Below are 12,500 nucleotides of genomic sequence, written 5' to 3' on the forward strand. Positions count from 1 at the left end.
CACACACACGCATGCAGGCACGCACGCGCGCACGCACGCACGCACGCACGCACGCACGCACGCACACACGCACGCACACACACACACACACAGTGTGACGGTGACTACCAGTGCCCACCCCCGTCTTCCATTCCAAACCCACTTGCCAGATTCCACACCCCCAGACGCCTGTTTATCAAGACCAGCCCAATTCCACAGGGCACATACCATCCCCCTCCCCAACCCCCCCACTCCCCCACACCTAACGCCAAAACAACTAAACACCCACAGAACAGCCAATTCATTTCAGTTCAGCCATTCAGGAAATTAACTCATATTCAATTGACTGAAAAATGCCTGCAACACACAACAGGTTTTTTTTTCCAGTTCGCTAATTGAATTTCAGCACATTTCCTTCAGCGACTGAATTGAAAGGGAATTTATTGCAGCCCTGCTACATATTTCATGGAACTAAGTAACAGCATTACAGTGCTGAGACACATGAAACCTTCCAAGGTCCTTTGTAACCAAACTCCGATGCAAAATACAGACTCCTGTGCAGTTTCACTGGGAGAACCAGGGGTTCCCAACTCTCTTCCTGGAGATCTACTGTTTTGTTGGTTATCATTTCAACCCTAGCTTGGCACAACTGACTGTACTAATTAGCAGCTCAATGAGATCTCTAGCTGTTGAATGAGGTGTGGTTTGTTATGGTTGACATGAAAATCCACAGGACGGTAGATCTCCAGGAACAAGGCTGGGAACCACTGGTATAAACAGTAGACCAAATACAATAACTTATTAATAAATAATATAACTTCAGATTCTGCTAAAAATCTGTTTTGTATGTAAAACTGTCAATAATCTACAATAATTATACTGGTTTCTACAGGATATTTGAAGCATATTTCAAATAAGGCATGTACCCTGGAGTGGCCCCAAACGGCCCTTAAAATGAAGGGTTTCCCAGCGTCCGTACCTCAGCTTTGATCCTCTCCAGTTCGGCCCTCAGGAGGTCCATCTCCCTCTTCATGCTGTCTATCTGGACGTCCCTGTGGACCGGCCAACACACCCAGCGGGGTCAGTGACCTTCAACCACTTTCAGCGACCTTCAACCACTTTCAGCGACCTTCAACCACTTTCAGTGACCTTCAACCATCTTCAGTTTACACAAAAATGTCCACCACAGTGAAAACACAGTGAAAAACAAGGTCCTCTTTCAGAGCAGATGCATCTTACAGCTACTTTGGCCAGCTTGCGTTTTATATATTTATATTTTATATTAAAGCGGAGCAGTCTTTACCTTTCATCGAATCCACCGTTGGGAGGCCCAAAGGTCTGATCAAATATGTCAAACTGCCAAAATCAGAGGAGAAACATTACATGTAATTACAGAGAACAGGCTGGACACTGGTGTCATGGCAACAGGCAACCTTTCTCAGCTCCAAAGCTCCAGCCATCGGAGGACGCGAGGGAAGAACGCGAGGGAAGAACGCGAGGGAAGGACGCGAGGGAAGGACGCGAGGACATCGAGGAAATGTGTATTAGGCAAATGGAACATCCGTGCTCTATCAAGCATAAATTTGAAGCCATGTTAATTACAGACATGGCAGATGGGGAGGGGGTGGACCCACAGATCGATCATTCATACGTCACGCATCCCGATCAGAAGACTTCCACAAAGGCGATCTATTTCCAAGTCAGGCGAGGACCAAGAGGTCGAGGACGGATGAAACAACTGACTGGAACGAGCCCACCTCCTGCGAGGGGGGCGGTCCCTGTCATGCCGTTGCTGTGACGACGCGTGGTTACCTGCGGCTGCACCTGCAGGCTGGGCTGCGTGACCTCGCTGACCTCGATCAGCGGCTCTGGGTCGTCGTCGTCGGGGGGCTCCTCCTCCTCGACAACCACCACCGGCTTCACGTGCTCGGCCAGCGCCGACGCCTGCAGGAAGTTGGGCGGAGCCTGCGGGGGCGTGGCCGACGGGAAGGAGAGCAGCGATGGGCGGAATTACGATGAGAAGAAAAAGGGGGAAAAGAGGAGGAGGAGGAGGAGAGGACAGGAGAAAGAAAATGAGAAGAATAATGGATTTGATTATGTGGCCTTTTTCAAAGATGCTTTACACAGCTAGACATCCACAAATAAACTAATGCAATGCAGAGGAGACACAATACAAAGAAACAACATCAATATACCACACTAAATAAACAGCATTAATAAACAAACAAACATTTGCTTTAAAAGCAAAGATGTTGCTCTCAGGTCACATGACTATAGCTTACATACACCCCCCCCACCCCCCCACCCCACCCATATTTTATACTGCAGAGGCTCCACCCCCGGCACAATCTCCCTGCAAATACATTCCTTTCTGCTCCACACAATGCCACAGGGACCACACCGTTGGCAAACAGGGCGATGGCGTCTCTTACGTCAGGCAGCTGGGGGATCTGAATGAGCCGTTTAAAGAACAGCATGTCCCTGGATCTGTTCAGGAAGTTCTTCAGGCTGGAAAGGAGCACAGAATGATGGCATAAAATGTCTGCCTCATCATCTGAAGTACAAAATGGAAATTAATTCACTGAATATCTACAGACTTCACTTCCAGTAAATCCTACTGATAAATTCTGTTGATGGCTCTTCAGATATAAAATGGAGATATGGAGAGGGGGGGGGGGGAGCAAAAATGAAAAACTTTTAAGAAAAGTTTTAATGTTTTATTTAAATTAAATTAATTCAACAGAGTGAACAAGGGCCAATGGCATAAAACAGTCATTTTGAATCTTTCTCTGAACACAAAAGGGTTTCAATTTCATAACGTTTGGGTACACAATGTTCAAACACAGTTCCCCATCTCCTCCTGCAGCAGGTCCAGTCTAAAGTGGAATTATGGAGTAAATTTCACAGCACTATGCAAAACACAATTAAGAAAACAAAACTGAAAAATGTAACACAAATCTGAAACATTAAACGACCCTTTATGTGTTGTTCAGTAACAATCAAATCACTGGAGCGTCTCTGGTTGTCTGTAAATTCAAAATGGTCGCCTGTCACTAGGCACTTGGAAGCGACCCATGTTTGTGGCTGTACTGGAGAGAACCTTCTCCGTGTTCTTAGAAGAAACGCAGCAGTTGAGGAAATCTGGATCGCATCACAAATTAAAGTGGGCCAGTTTCAGTGGGCCAATAAATATTTTAGTGTGTAAACTGGTCCCTCGGTCATTTAAGGTTAGTTAACTCCTCCCGCCTCAGTGTTACAGTCGCCTCCTTCGCCCTCAGGCCCACACTGATCTGATGTGCTGTGATGCAATGTGATTGGTTGGGGAGTATTGCTGATGGAAAGCTGAGAGGGTTGATTGGTCAGGCTGAGGGCACATGGGTATGAACCTGGCAGGTGAGGCTTCCTCTCACAGAAGCTCTGGGAGCTGGAGAGGATGAAAGGGATCTCACTGCCGTCCTGCCCCTGTGCGGGGGGGGGGGGGGGGGGTCTCAGGTAAACCTGCGGCCCTGTTCACCTTACCTGTGGAACTGCTCGTGGAACCGCTCTCTGTGGCCCTGGAGAGTCTCCACTGGCAAACCTGCAACCCACAGCACAAGCCAGCGCTGGCTCCCTCACACAGGTAAAAACACACCTGCCATATGCTCAACAACAACAACCACACAACAGGACATTAAAAAGGAGAAATGCTAACTACATATGGGCAGGGCACACTGGGGATGTGGGCAGGGCCATGCTGAGGATGTGGGCAGGGCACACTGGGGGTGTGGGCAGGGCCATGCTGAGGATGTGGGCAGGGCCATGCTGAGGATGTGGGCAGGGCACACTGGGGATGTGGGCAGGGCCATGCTGGGGATGTGGGCAGGGCCATGTTGAGGATGTGGGCAGGGCCATGCTGGGGATGTGGGCAGGGCCATGCTGGGGATGTGGGCGGGACCACTCTGGGGATGTGGGCGTGGCCACTCACAGGCGTGCAGTTTGAAGAGCAGCTGGACGGTGAAGTGGTAGAGCTGGCTGCAGTCCTGGATGACCTGGATGAGGGGGGCCAGGCGGCACTGGCCCGACGTGGTGGTGGAGATGGCGATGGAGGTGTTGAGCTGCCGGATCACTGAGAGGAGCAAACGCAGCGATAGCGTTAGCATCAAACCACAGGGTACAGAGATACAGCCCCTCACCATACACACACACATTTATACAAAACCACAGGGTACAGAGGTCCAGTCCCTCACCATACACACACACATTTATACAAAACCGCAGGGTACAGAGGTCCAGTCCCTCACCATACACACACACATTTATACAAAACCACAGGGTACAGAGGTCCAGTCCCTCACCATACACACACATTTATACAAAACCACAGGGTACAGAGGTCCAGTCCCTCACCATACACACACACATTTACATAAGACCACATAAATGAAGACATGCTAAACCCTCACCATAGACACATACTTTACATTTAGCAGACGTATGTGTCTCATGTGTTTAGAGTGACATACCCAACTTAGATTTCTTCCCCATCATAGAATCCATTCATACAGTTTAGCTTTCTACCAAAGCAGTCGGGTTACACACACACCGTGCCCAAGGGGACAAGGGCAGTGCCCTACCCAGAAATCAAACCTGCAACCTCTTAAGTTTCAAAGCCGTCCTACATGCACACGCCCTGCTTTCCAGTTGGACAGAATCTGACCAGTCTTGTGACAAGGGGGGGGGGGGGGGGTTCAGTGACTCATCCCACATCAGGAGGAGATGCGGGGGGGTTTCCACTGAGGTAACTGGTGTAATTATATCCCAAAAGCTGACAGAAATAACATCTCGATCGACTCGTCCCTTCCTGTTAGGGCCAGTACAGAGAAACACAGCAAGCGCAGAATGTCTGACCAATCAGAGGAGGCTGAACCGGCCAATCAGAACGCGTTTAGTCACGGATGAGCCACACGGTCGTGGATCGATTCTGGACCGGGTCAGAGCGGCTCCTCAGGCCGACGCTCGACTGGCGACTGTGGCGGCCAGGATATGGGAGAGTTCAGACGCTAGTCCTCCCCTGGGTCAGTACAGGAACCCCCAAACCCCCCCTCTCACAGACCCATACCTGTTACTACCTCAGACTACACTATTGTCCCGAGAACAGTAGCACCCCCGCCCCCCCAAAAAAAGCCCCTAGAGCAGGGTAGGGACGGGCGTGACACCATGACCTCTGACCTCCGAATGTGCATCTACCCCTACACTTCCATAACCCCCCCCACACCCGCCTCCCAGTCTCAGCTTTCTGGAGAAAAGAGTCCATGCCCCCCCCCCCCGGCTCAGGTTGCGGTTTCTTTTGAGCGTGGGGGGGGGGGGGGTTGTCAGGTGACTCACCTGACTCCGCCAGCCTCAGCTCAGCGTCCAAGTAATCGAACACCTCCACTGTGAGCTGGAACCTGGGGGGGGGGGGGGAAACAGATACCCGCTTAGTTACCGTTGGCCGGTCCCTTAACAAAGCAGATCATTACCGTGAAGAGAAAAGAGCCCCCCCACTGCCCCCCCACCCCAACTGCGGGCCAGGACCCCAAGCGGTTCACAAGTCCAGATCCGTAACCAACAACAATATTTTTTAACCCTTTAGACACACCTGGGATATTCTCGCAGATCACTGACACCATGAAAAGAAAGATTATTTCTACTGTGTGGCCATTTTCTGCTGCCAACGTGTTTCACTGAAACCTAAAGAGTTAAGGTATTCCAGATATATTAGTATATGACCCAGTTCAGTTGCGTGTTTTTTTTTTTGGTTTTAGGGAGGGTCCTGAGACAGACGTGAAAAAAATAACTGGTACATTATACAGGTCATTCACACCTGTGAAATTAGTGAAATTAAACACCACACCAGTGAGAGAGGACACGCAGCTGCCCTGACACGTTACTGCACTGGCACCTCACAAGTGGGTCACAGTCTGGGAACCCCGTTCTACAGCACAGTGTGTAACACCAGAACCAGTCCCCCCTGAAACACACACCCCACAGGCCTGCAGGGGCGCAGGGTGTAACACCAGAACCAGTCCCCCCTTTCACTAAATACAGGTATATCCAAACAGGATTTAATAACAGCTCATCCTTGCTCTAGGTGTGCATCTCCCAGAATTCCTCCAGCTAGAGAGATGAGGAGCGGGGGGTGGGGGGGGGGGGGGTTGTCGGTGAATACAGGTGCACACACTCACACGTTGTTAATATCGGAGCCGGCTGCGCGCTCCAGGACCTCGTCCGAAGCCTCCAGGTTAGGCCGGATTTCGGGATGCTGCGAGAAGAGGAAGCGGTAACATAGCAACGCTGTTTCCAACGGCCGTTATCTGGTTTCCATGCAATTCACCCGTTTATTTACCTGTACAATTTTATCTGTACCACACCTGTTACTCTGTGTTGTCAACACTCCCCATGCACACACCTCCGCTTACACACACACACGCACGCACGTACACAAACACGCACACGCACACGCACACACTTTTTATAAATACAGTATACAGTTCACAAGTGGCTGCAGGTGAATCGTCTCATTCGTCACCACTGCAGCCAGCGCAGCGCACGTGGCCCCGCCCCTGTTGCCAGGGGAACACCGAGTGGCAGCTCGGTGCTGGACGGGGCTCGCTACCTTCACGTGGAAGTCCATCTTGGTGCACAGCAGCCTGGTGTAGACGGAGACCAGCTGTCCGTACCGATCGTGGTGGTTACCCTGGAAACGAGCACAGAGAAGCTTCCTTATCCTCCTTTACATCCTGATTTTAAACATTTACCCTCTTAGCACCAGCTAAACCTCACACACATAAACCTCACCTATATAATTACACTCCCTGCTAGCACTCATTCAGCTGAACAGTATTTTATTAGCATCACGTTTACCCACTGACTACAGATTCCTGTGTGAGTAACTCCATGCTGTGCACAAAGCACACTATTTTTATCCCCTGCCGTCTGTGTGTGTGAGCAGTGATTTGTGCGCTGTTTTTATAATACCATGTCAGGTGACCTTGGTGGGGGCAGAAACGCACCTGACGAATTAAACGTGTTCTATTTTCTTCCCTCAGACTGCAGAGTCAAATCTGTCTCCCATGCAGCAGAGAGCAGATTTATTCTGCCTGTGGCCTCAGTATGACTGTACAGTGAATGCTTCTGTATGTGACATTACTCTACATTTCATTCACTACGTTACTCACTACTCACTAACTGGCCAATCGAATGATTGAATAGAATGTTGGTGCATGTTCAATTAACCAATCACAGGGCTTCTAAGTGACTGTGTCTGAGGAGGCCCATGAGCCAATCAGGTTTGTTTCCTCCCTCTGAAGGGGATGAAAATGAAAGATGTTCTTTCAGAACAGACGAGCGGACCCCTGTTCACCTACACTGCCACCATTTTGTCTGTAGTTTACTGATAGGTGTTTTTGAGAGGCACATCGCAGCAGAGCTCAGGGAGTGTATTTATGCCCATCCCTGGCCGGTGTGTGTGAATGTAAACCCCTCCTCCACTTTCCCTCTGTAATTTCACATTAGCTCAGACTGGCTCGGTCTCACTAATAAGAGGGATGTGAGACATGACTCACTGAACACAACACTAATATAGGTTCAACACACACTTACCCAGAGTGCACCAGTCTCGGCGATGTTACTCTGGTGCCTCATACAATCCTGCAGGCTCTGGAACGGGAACAGATACAATCACAACCACACAGTGGCATTAAACAAACGTGACTGGACTCAATCATTCAGTCAAGCAGTCATAACTGATCCTATGCAGACGATTAATGTCTGTCTGTTTTCACGTTGGTTGCTTAGAGAAAATCCGCCCTGCTTTAGCCCCTGTTCTGCAGTTCTAAGGTCTGCAGAGGCGGGGCCTGAGTCCTGTGAGTGACAGGTTAGGGTCAGGGTGATTGACAGTCGAGGGGAGGGGCTAGGGTGAGTGACAGGTGAGGGGAGGGTCAGGGTGAGTGACAGGTGAGGGGAGGGTCAGGGTGAGTGACAGGCGAGGGGAGGGTCAGGGTGAGTGACAGGTGAGGGGAGGGTCAGGGTGAGTGACAGGCGGGGGGAGGGGCTTACGTTCTGATGGCCGTCGCGCAGGACCTTGTGCAGCACGTGGCAGAACTTCCAGCTGAGGATGGAGCTGCTGGCCAGCGGGAGCCCCAGGGCGTAGGACCAGAAGGTGAAGGCGCCCTTCTCCCGGTGCGTCCCCAGGATGATCCCTGCAGCCGGTCAAGGAGCCCAAACGCAGCCCTGCAGCTCCTTTAGAGTCTCCCACCTCACACTCACACACGCACGCACGTGCACACACACTCACACACACGCACACACACTCACACACACTCACGCACCCCGCTGACAAAAATCAAGAAATGTTTCTATGGTAACAGTGATGCCATCGACCAAAGTGTGAAACATCAGCTAAGTAATGAAGTGTGCTATAATTAGACCCAGCTGGCAACTCTCAGGAAATGTGTACAGGGAGGTGGCAGTTAATAAAAATAACACATAATATAAAAATAACACTTATAAGTATTCTTCCTGCAGGAGATAAGACTGCTTAATGAACAGACATGCCTTCATTAACAAACTGCTCTACTTTATAAAATTTAAAAAAGGACTGAATACATTTAACTTAAATCAGTTTAGAAATACGCATCGTGGCATCAGATTTAGCAGCTGCTCTAATGAAGAGTGGCTTGCAGAGCTATACAGGCAGTTACATCCACAGCTGAGTATTTACTGATGCACTTCAGGCTGATGTGCTCGAGGACAGGGCCTCAGCTGGGATTCGAACGCACAACAGCAGAGTTACAGGCCCAGTTCCCTAACCACTACACTACACTACCGCCTCCCCAATAACCGAGGGGTTCAGAGAGGAGCCTCCTGTCTCCTGCTGTGTGTGCATGTTTCTGTGTGTGTGTGTGTGTGTGTGGGCATGTATTACTATCTTTGTGAGAACCAAATGTCCCCACAAGGATAGAAAGATGAGAAAAATTATGCAAGGTGGGGACCTTTTCTGGTCCCCACAAGTTCAAGAGGCTGTTTTAGGGTTAGGGTTAGGGTTAGGAAAAGGATACTGCGAGCATGTTTCTCCTTCACTGGCGTCTCACTGGAGGTTATGGCCTTACTTATACTGCTGAGCTGAGAGAGAGACAGAGGGAAGAAGGGAAGAGAGAGAGGAGGAGGGGAGAGAGGGGAAGAGAGTGGGAGAGAGATGGGAGAACAGCAGTTATACTTCAAAAACGACACTTAAAAAAAAAAAATTACAGATGAAAGTTCCCAACACAATTTTCTCTAAATGCTGAGGGGGTGTGGCTCTAATCAGGTGACCTGGGTCACATGCTGGTATTGGTGCAGACAGGAGCACCACTGAAAGGGACAAACTGACTGCCCTGGGGTCTGGTTTCCATTCGCAAGCACAAACAGGGCAGGTACAGTCTGACCCTGGTGCATTATGGGCGGGGCAGGGCAAACAAGAGCACATCATACTGCACAGCACTTCCCTTTGTGTGTGCCTCCACAGTCTCATACACACACACACACACACACACAGACACACACACACACACACACAGACAGACACACACACACACACACACACACACACACACACACACACACACACACACACACACACACACACACACACACCCTCAGACGGGCGGGTCTGGCTCTGAAGATGACCTCACACTGTGTGCTCTAGATTCCAAAATGAACGTCCTCAGATGTAGCAGGCGGCCCGAGCCGCTCGCCCGCGAACGCGGACGTGAACCCGTCGGCCCGGGAAAAACCAATATTTACAGCGAGGAGAGCGGGCGGCACTGCCAGGAAGAGCGACCCGCGCCAACTTCCCAGAACTATCCCCAACATCCACGCGGGACACAGGCAGAAACATCCGGAAAGCGTGCGCTAACATCCACGCGGGACACGGCCCGAAAGGAAACGGGGCGGCGCTGTGCAAAACCACAGCCCGGTTCCCATCGCCATTACAGAAACAGGGGCGATGGATTTAGGTTTTCACCATTAAAAAAAAACCCAGAGGCGAGCAGGATGATGAAACCAACACTTCTGAATGAGTAATGAGTTAGCGATACCGAGCACTGCGGGCTCTGGGTCTCTCCTGGCCCAGGGACAGCCCAGGGACAGGCCAGGGACAGGCCAGGGACAGCCAGGGACAGCCCAGGGACAGCCCAGGGACAGCCCAGGGACAGCCAGGGACAGCCAGGGACAGCCCAGGGACAGCCAGGGACAGCCAGGGACAGCCAGGGACAGCCAGGGACAGCCAGGGACAGCCCAGGGACAGCCAGGGACAGCCAGGGACAGCCCAGGGACAGCCCAGGGACAGCCAGGGACAGCCAGGGACAGCCCAGGGACAGCCCAGGGACAGCCAGGGACAGCCAGGGACAGCCCAGGGACAGCCAGGGACAGCCCAGGGACAGCCAGGGACAGCCAGGGACAGCCAGGGACAGCCAGGGTGAGTGTGTGTCGTCCCCCCCCGCCCCGCCCCCACCCCGTTAAAGACAGCTGTTAAAGAGCAGATGCTGACTTTCGCTGGAGAGTAAAAGGGAAGTTGATGAGGTAACAGGTTATTTTGGCGGTCGGTGGTTTGTGGGCGTGCCGCGTTCGGGCTCGTGACATGCTCAGATAGCGCCTGAGACTCCCAGCGTTTACACCGCCAATCATCTCAGCATTAATAAAAGCGATCATTACGTTACATTACAGGCATTTGGCAGACGCTCTTATCCAGAGCGACGTACAACAAAGTGCATAACCATAACCAGGAACAAGTGTGTCGAAAACCCTAGAGGGAAGTACCGTTCCAAGTGCAGGGAATGACCCCTTAGTTTAACTTGGACCCCGCAGGTTAATCTGATCAACACAAACAAAAGATCACACAACCAGGACAGGGGAATTCAGCCATACTGCGAACACGCCTTAAAACAGCCTGCTTGTCAAATCAACTATAATTAATGTGATATGAGCAGGCAAGAAGAGAGAGAGAGAGAGAGGGAGGGGGAGGGGGAGGAGGAGGGGGAGAGGGAGAGAGAGGGAGGGAGGGGGAGGGGGAGGGGGAGAGGGAGAGAGAGGGAGGGAGAGAAAGAGAGGGAGGATTTTGGATAAAAGCACCTGCCAAATAAAAGTAATGTAATGTAAGAGAGAGAGCGGGAGAAAGAGATAGAAAGAGGATCTGAAAGTTAAAGGCAGTCAGAAGTCCATTCTGGCAGGCCAGCTGATTCCTGACTGAAATTAATTATTCATGAGGTACTGAGGAGGAGGAGCCTAAATCCCCTGCAGCCTGTATGCTGTAGACGTGTGCATGTTCACAGGGCCAGGAATGCCGGGATGGAGGCAGCAGTATTAACAGCAGGGGAAAATAAGAAACCACTTTATCATCGAATATCACACACACACATAATCACACTACACACGAGGACCAAACATCACACACACACACACACACACACATAACACACTACACACGAGGACCAAACATCACACACACACACACACACGCACACACACACACACACACACACATAATCACACTACACACGAGGACCAAACATCACACACACACACACACACACACACACACACACATAATTACACTCTGCACACACAAGGACCAAACATCACACACACACATAATAACACGCTGCACACACGAGGACCAAACATCACACACACACATAATCACACTACACACGAGGACCAAACATCACACACACACACACACACACACACACACACATAATTACACACTGCACACACGAGGACCAAACATCACACACACACACACACACACACACACACATAATTACACTCTGCACACACAAGGACCAAACATCACACACACAACATTTAGAGACACCGCACAGCCTAATTACACACTGAACACAGCAGGAAAACATAACATAACACAATGACGAAAACAGGCCATTCGGCCCAACAGTGCTCGCCATTTTCCTGACTAAATTCGTGCTCCGATTACCTAGAGACTAGAATCTGACACCGTATGAAGCCCGGTCTAAAAAGGCAGCGCAGTGCCACGGGCAGCAGTCGCGGTACGCGGCTGACCGTAGAGAGCAGCGCAGACGGTGTCGTGCACTTCCTGGGAAACCTCCCCAGATCTGCAGCTCCTCTGCAGCTACAGGCTGTGTCAACAGGACACAACAAGGTCAACTACAAATTTTTGAAATATTTAATCCCTTTTTTCCCCTATTTTATCCCTTTAGGCACCAGTACAATTCCTGCATTTCTGCAATATTTCAAAAACCTCTACATTCAGCAAAACTTAGAATCCCTTACGAGACTGTAACGCTAACGAGCTAGTGCGCAGCACTGTAACGCTAACGGGCTAGTGCGCAGCACTGTAACGCTAACGGGCTAGTGCGCAGCACTGTAACGCTAACGGGCTAGTGCGCAGCACTGTAACGCTAACGGGCTAGTGCGCAGCACTGTAACGCTAACGGGCTAGTGCGCAGCACTGTAACGCTAACGGGCTAGTGTGCAGAACTGTA

At 50.8% G+C, this 12,500-nt stretch overlaps 1 protein-coding gene across 3 annotated transcripts in view; it reads right to left on the reverse strand.

The window, feature by feature from the left end:
- hip1rb (huntingtin interacting protein 1 related b) overlaps positions 1 to 12,500 on the reverse strand; it is a 31,736-nt gene that overhangs the window by 9,680 nt on the left and 9,556 nt on the right. For 2 of the 3 annotated variants that reach the window (XR_004761290.1, XM_035380203.1), the window contains exons 2-13: positions 9,057 to 9,120; positions 8,056 to 8,198; positions 7,600 to 7,656; positions 6,614 to 6,694; positions 6,183 to 6,259; positions 5,344 to 5,405; positions 3,944 to 4,084; positions 3,499 to 3,556; positions 2,412 to 2,487; positions 1,792 to 1,944; positions 1,283 to 1,335; positions 959 to 1,031 (exon numbers count right to left, since the gene is read on the reverse strand). Coding sequence is in view for 2 of the 3 variants with exons in the window: in XM_035380203.1 (XP_035236094.1) it covers positions 959 to 1,031; positions 1,283 to 1,335; positions 1,792 to 1,944; positions 2,412 to 2,487; positions 3,499 to 3,556; positions 3,944 to 4,084; positions 5,344 to 5,405; positions 6,183 to 6,259; positions 6,614 to 6,694; positions 7,600 to 7,656; positions 8,056 to 8,198; positions 9,057 to 9,120 (1,038 nt within the window). In the remaining variant the exon portion in view is untranslated. The remainder of the gene's footprint in view (positions 1 to 958; positions 1,032 to 1,282; positions 1,336 to 1,791; positions 1,945 to 2,411; positions 2,488 to 3,498; positions 3,557 to 3,943; positions 4,085 to 5,343; positions 5,406 to 6,182; positions 6,260 to 6,613; positions 6,695 to 7,599; positions 7,657 to 8,055; positions 8,199 to 9,056; positions 9,121 to 12,500) is intronic. The other variant, XM_035380204.1, reaches the window with a different exon arrangement.

Source organism: Anguilla anguilla, chromosome 10 (genome assembly GCF_013347855.1).
Source record: "Anguilla anguilla isolate fAngAng1 chromosome 10, fAngAng1.pri, whole genome shotgun sequence".
Taxonomy (NCBI): domain Eukaryota; kingdom Metazoa; phylum Chordata; class Actinopteri; order Anguilliformes; family Anguillidae; genus Anguilla; species Anguilla anguilla.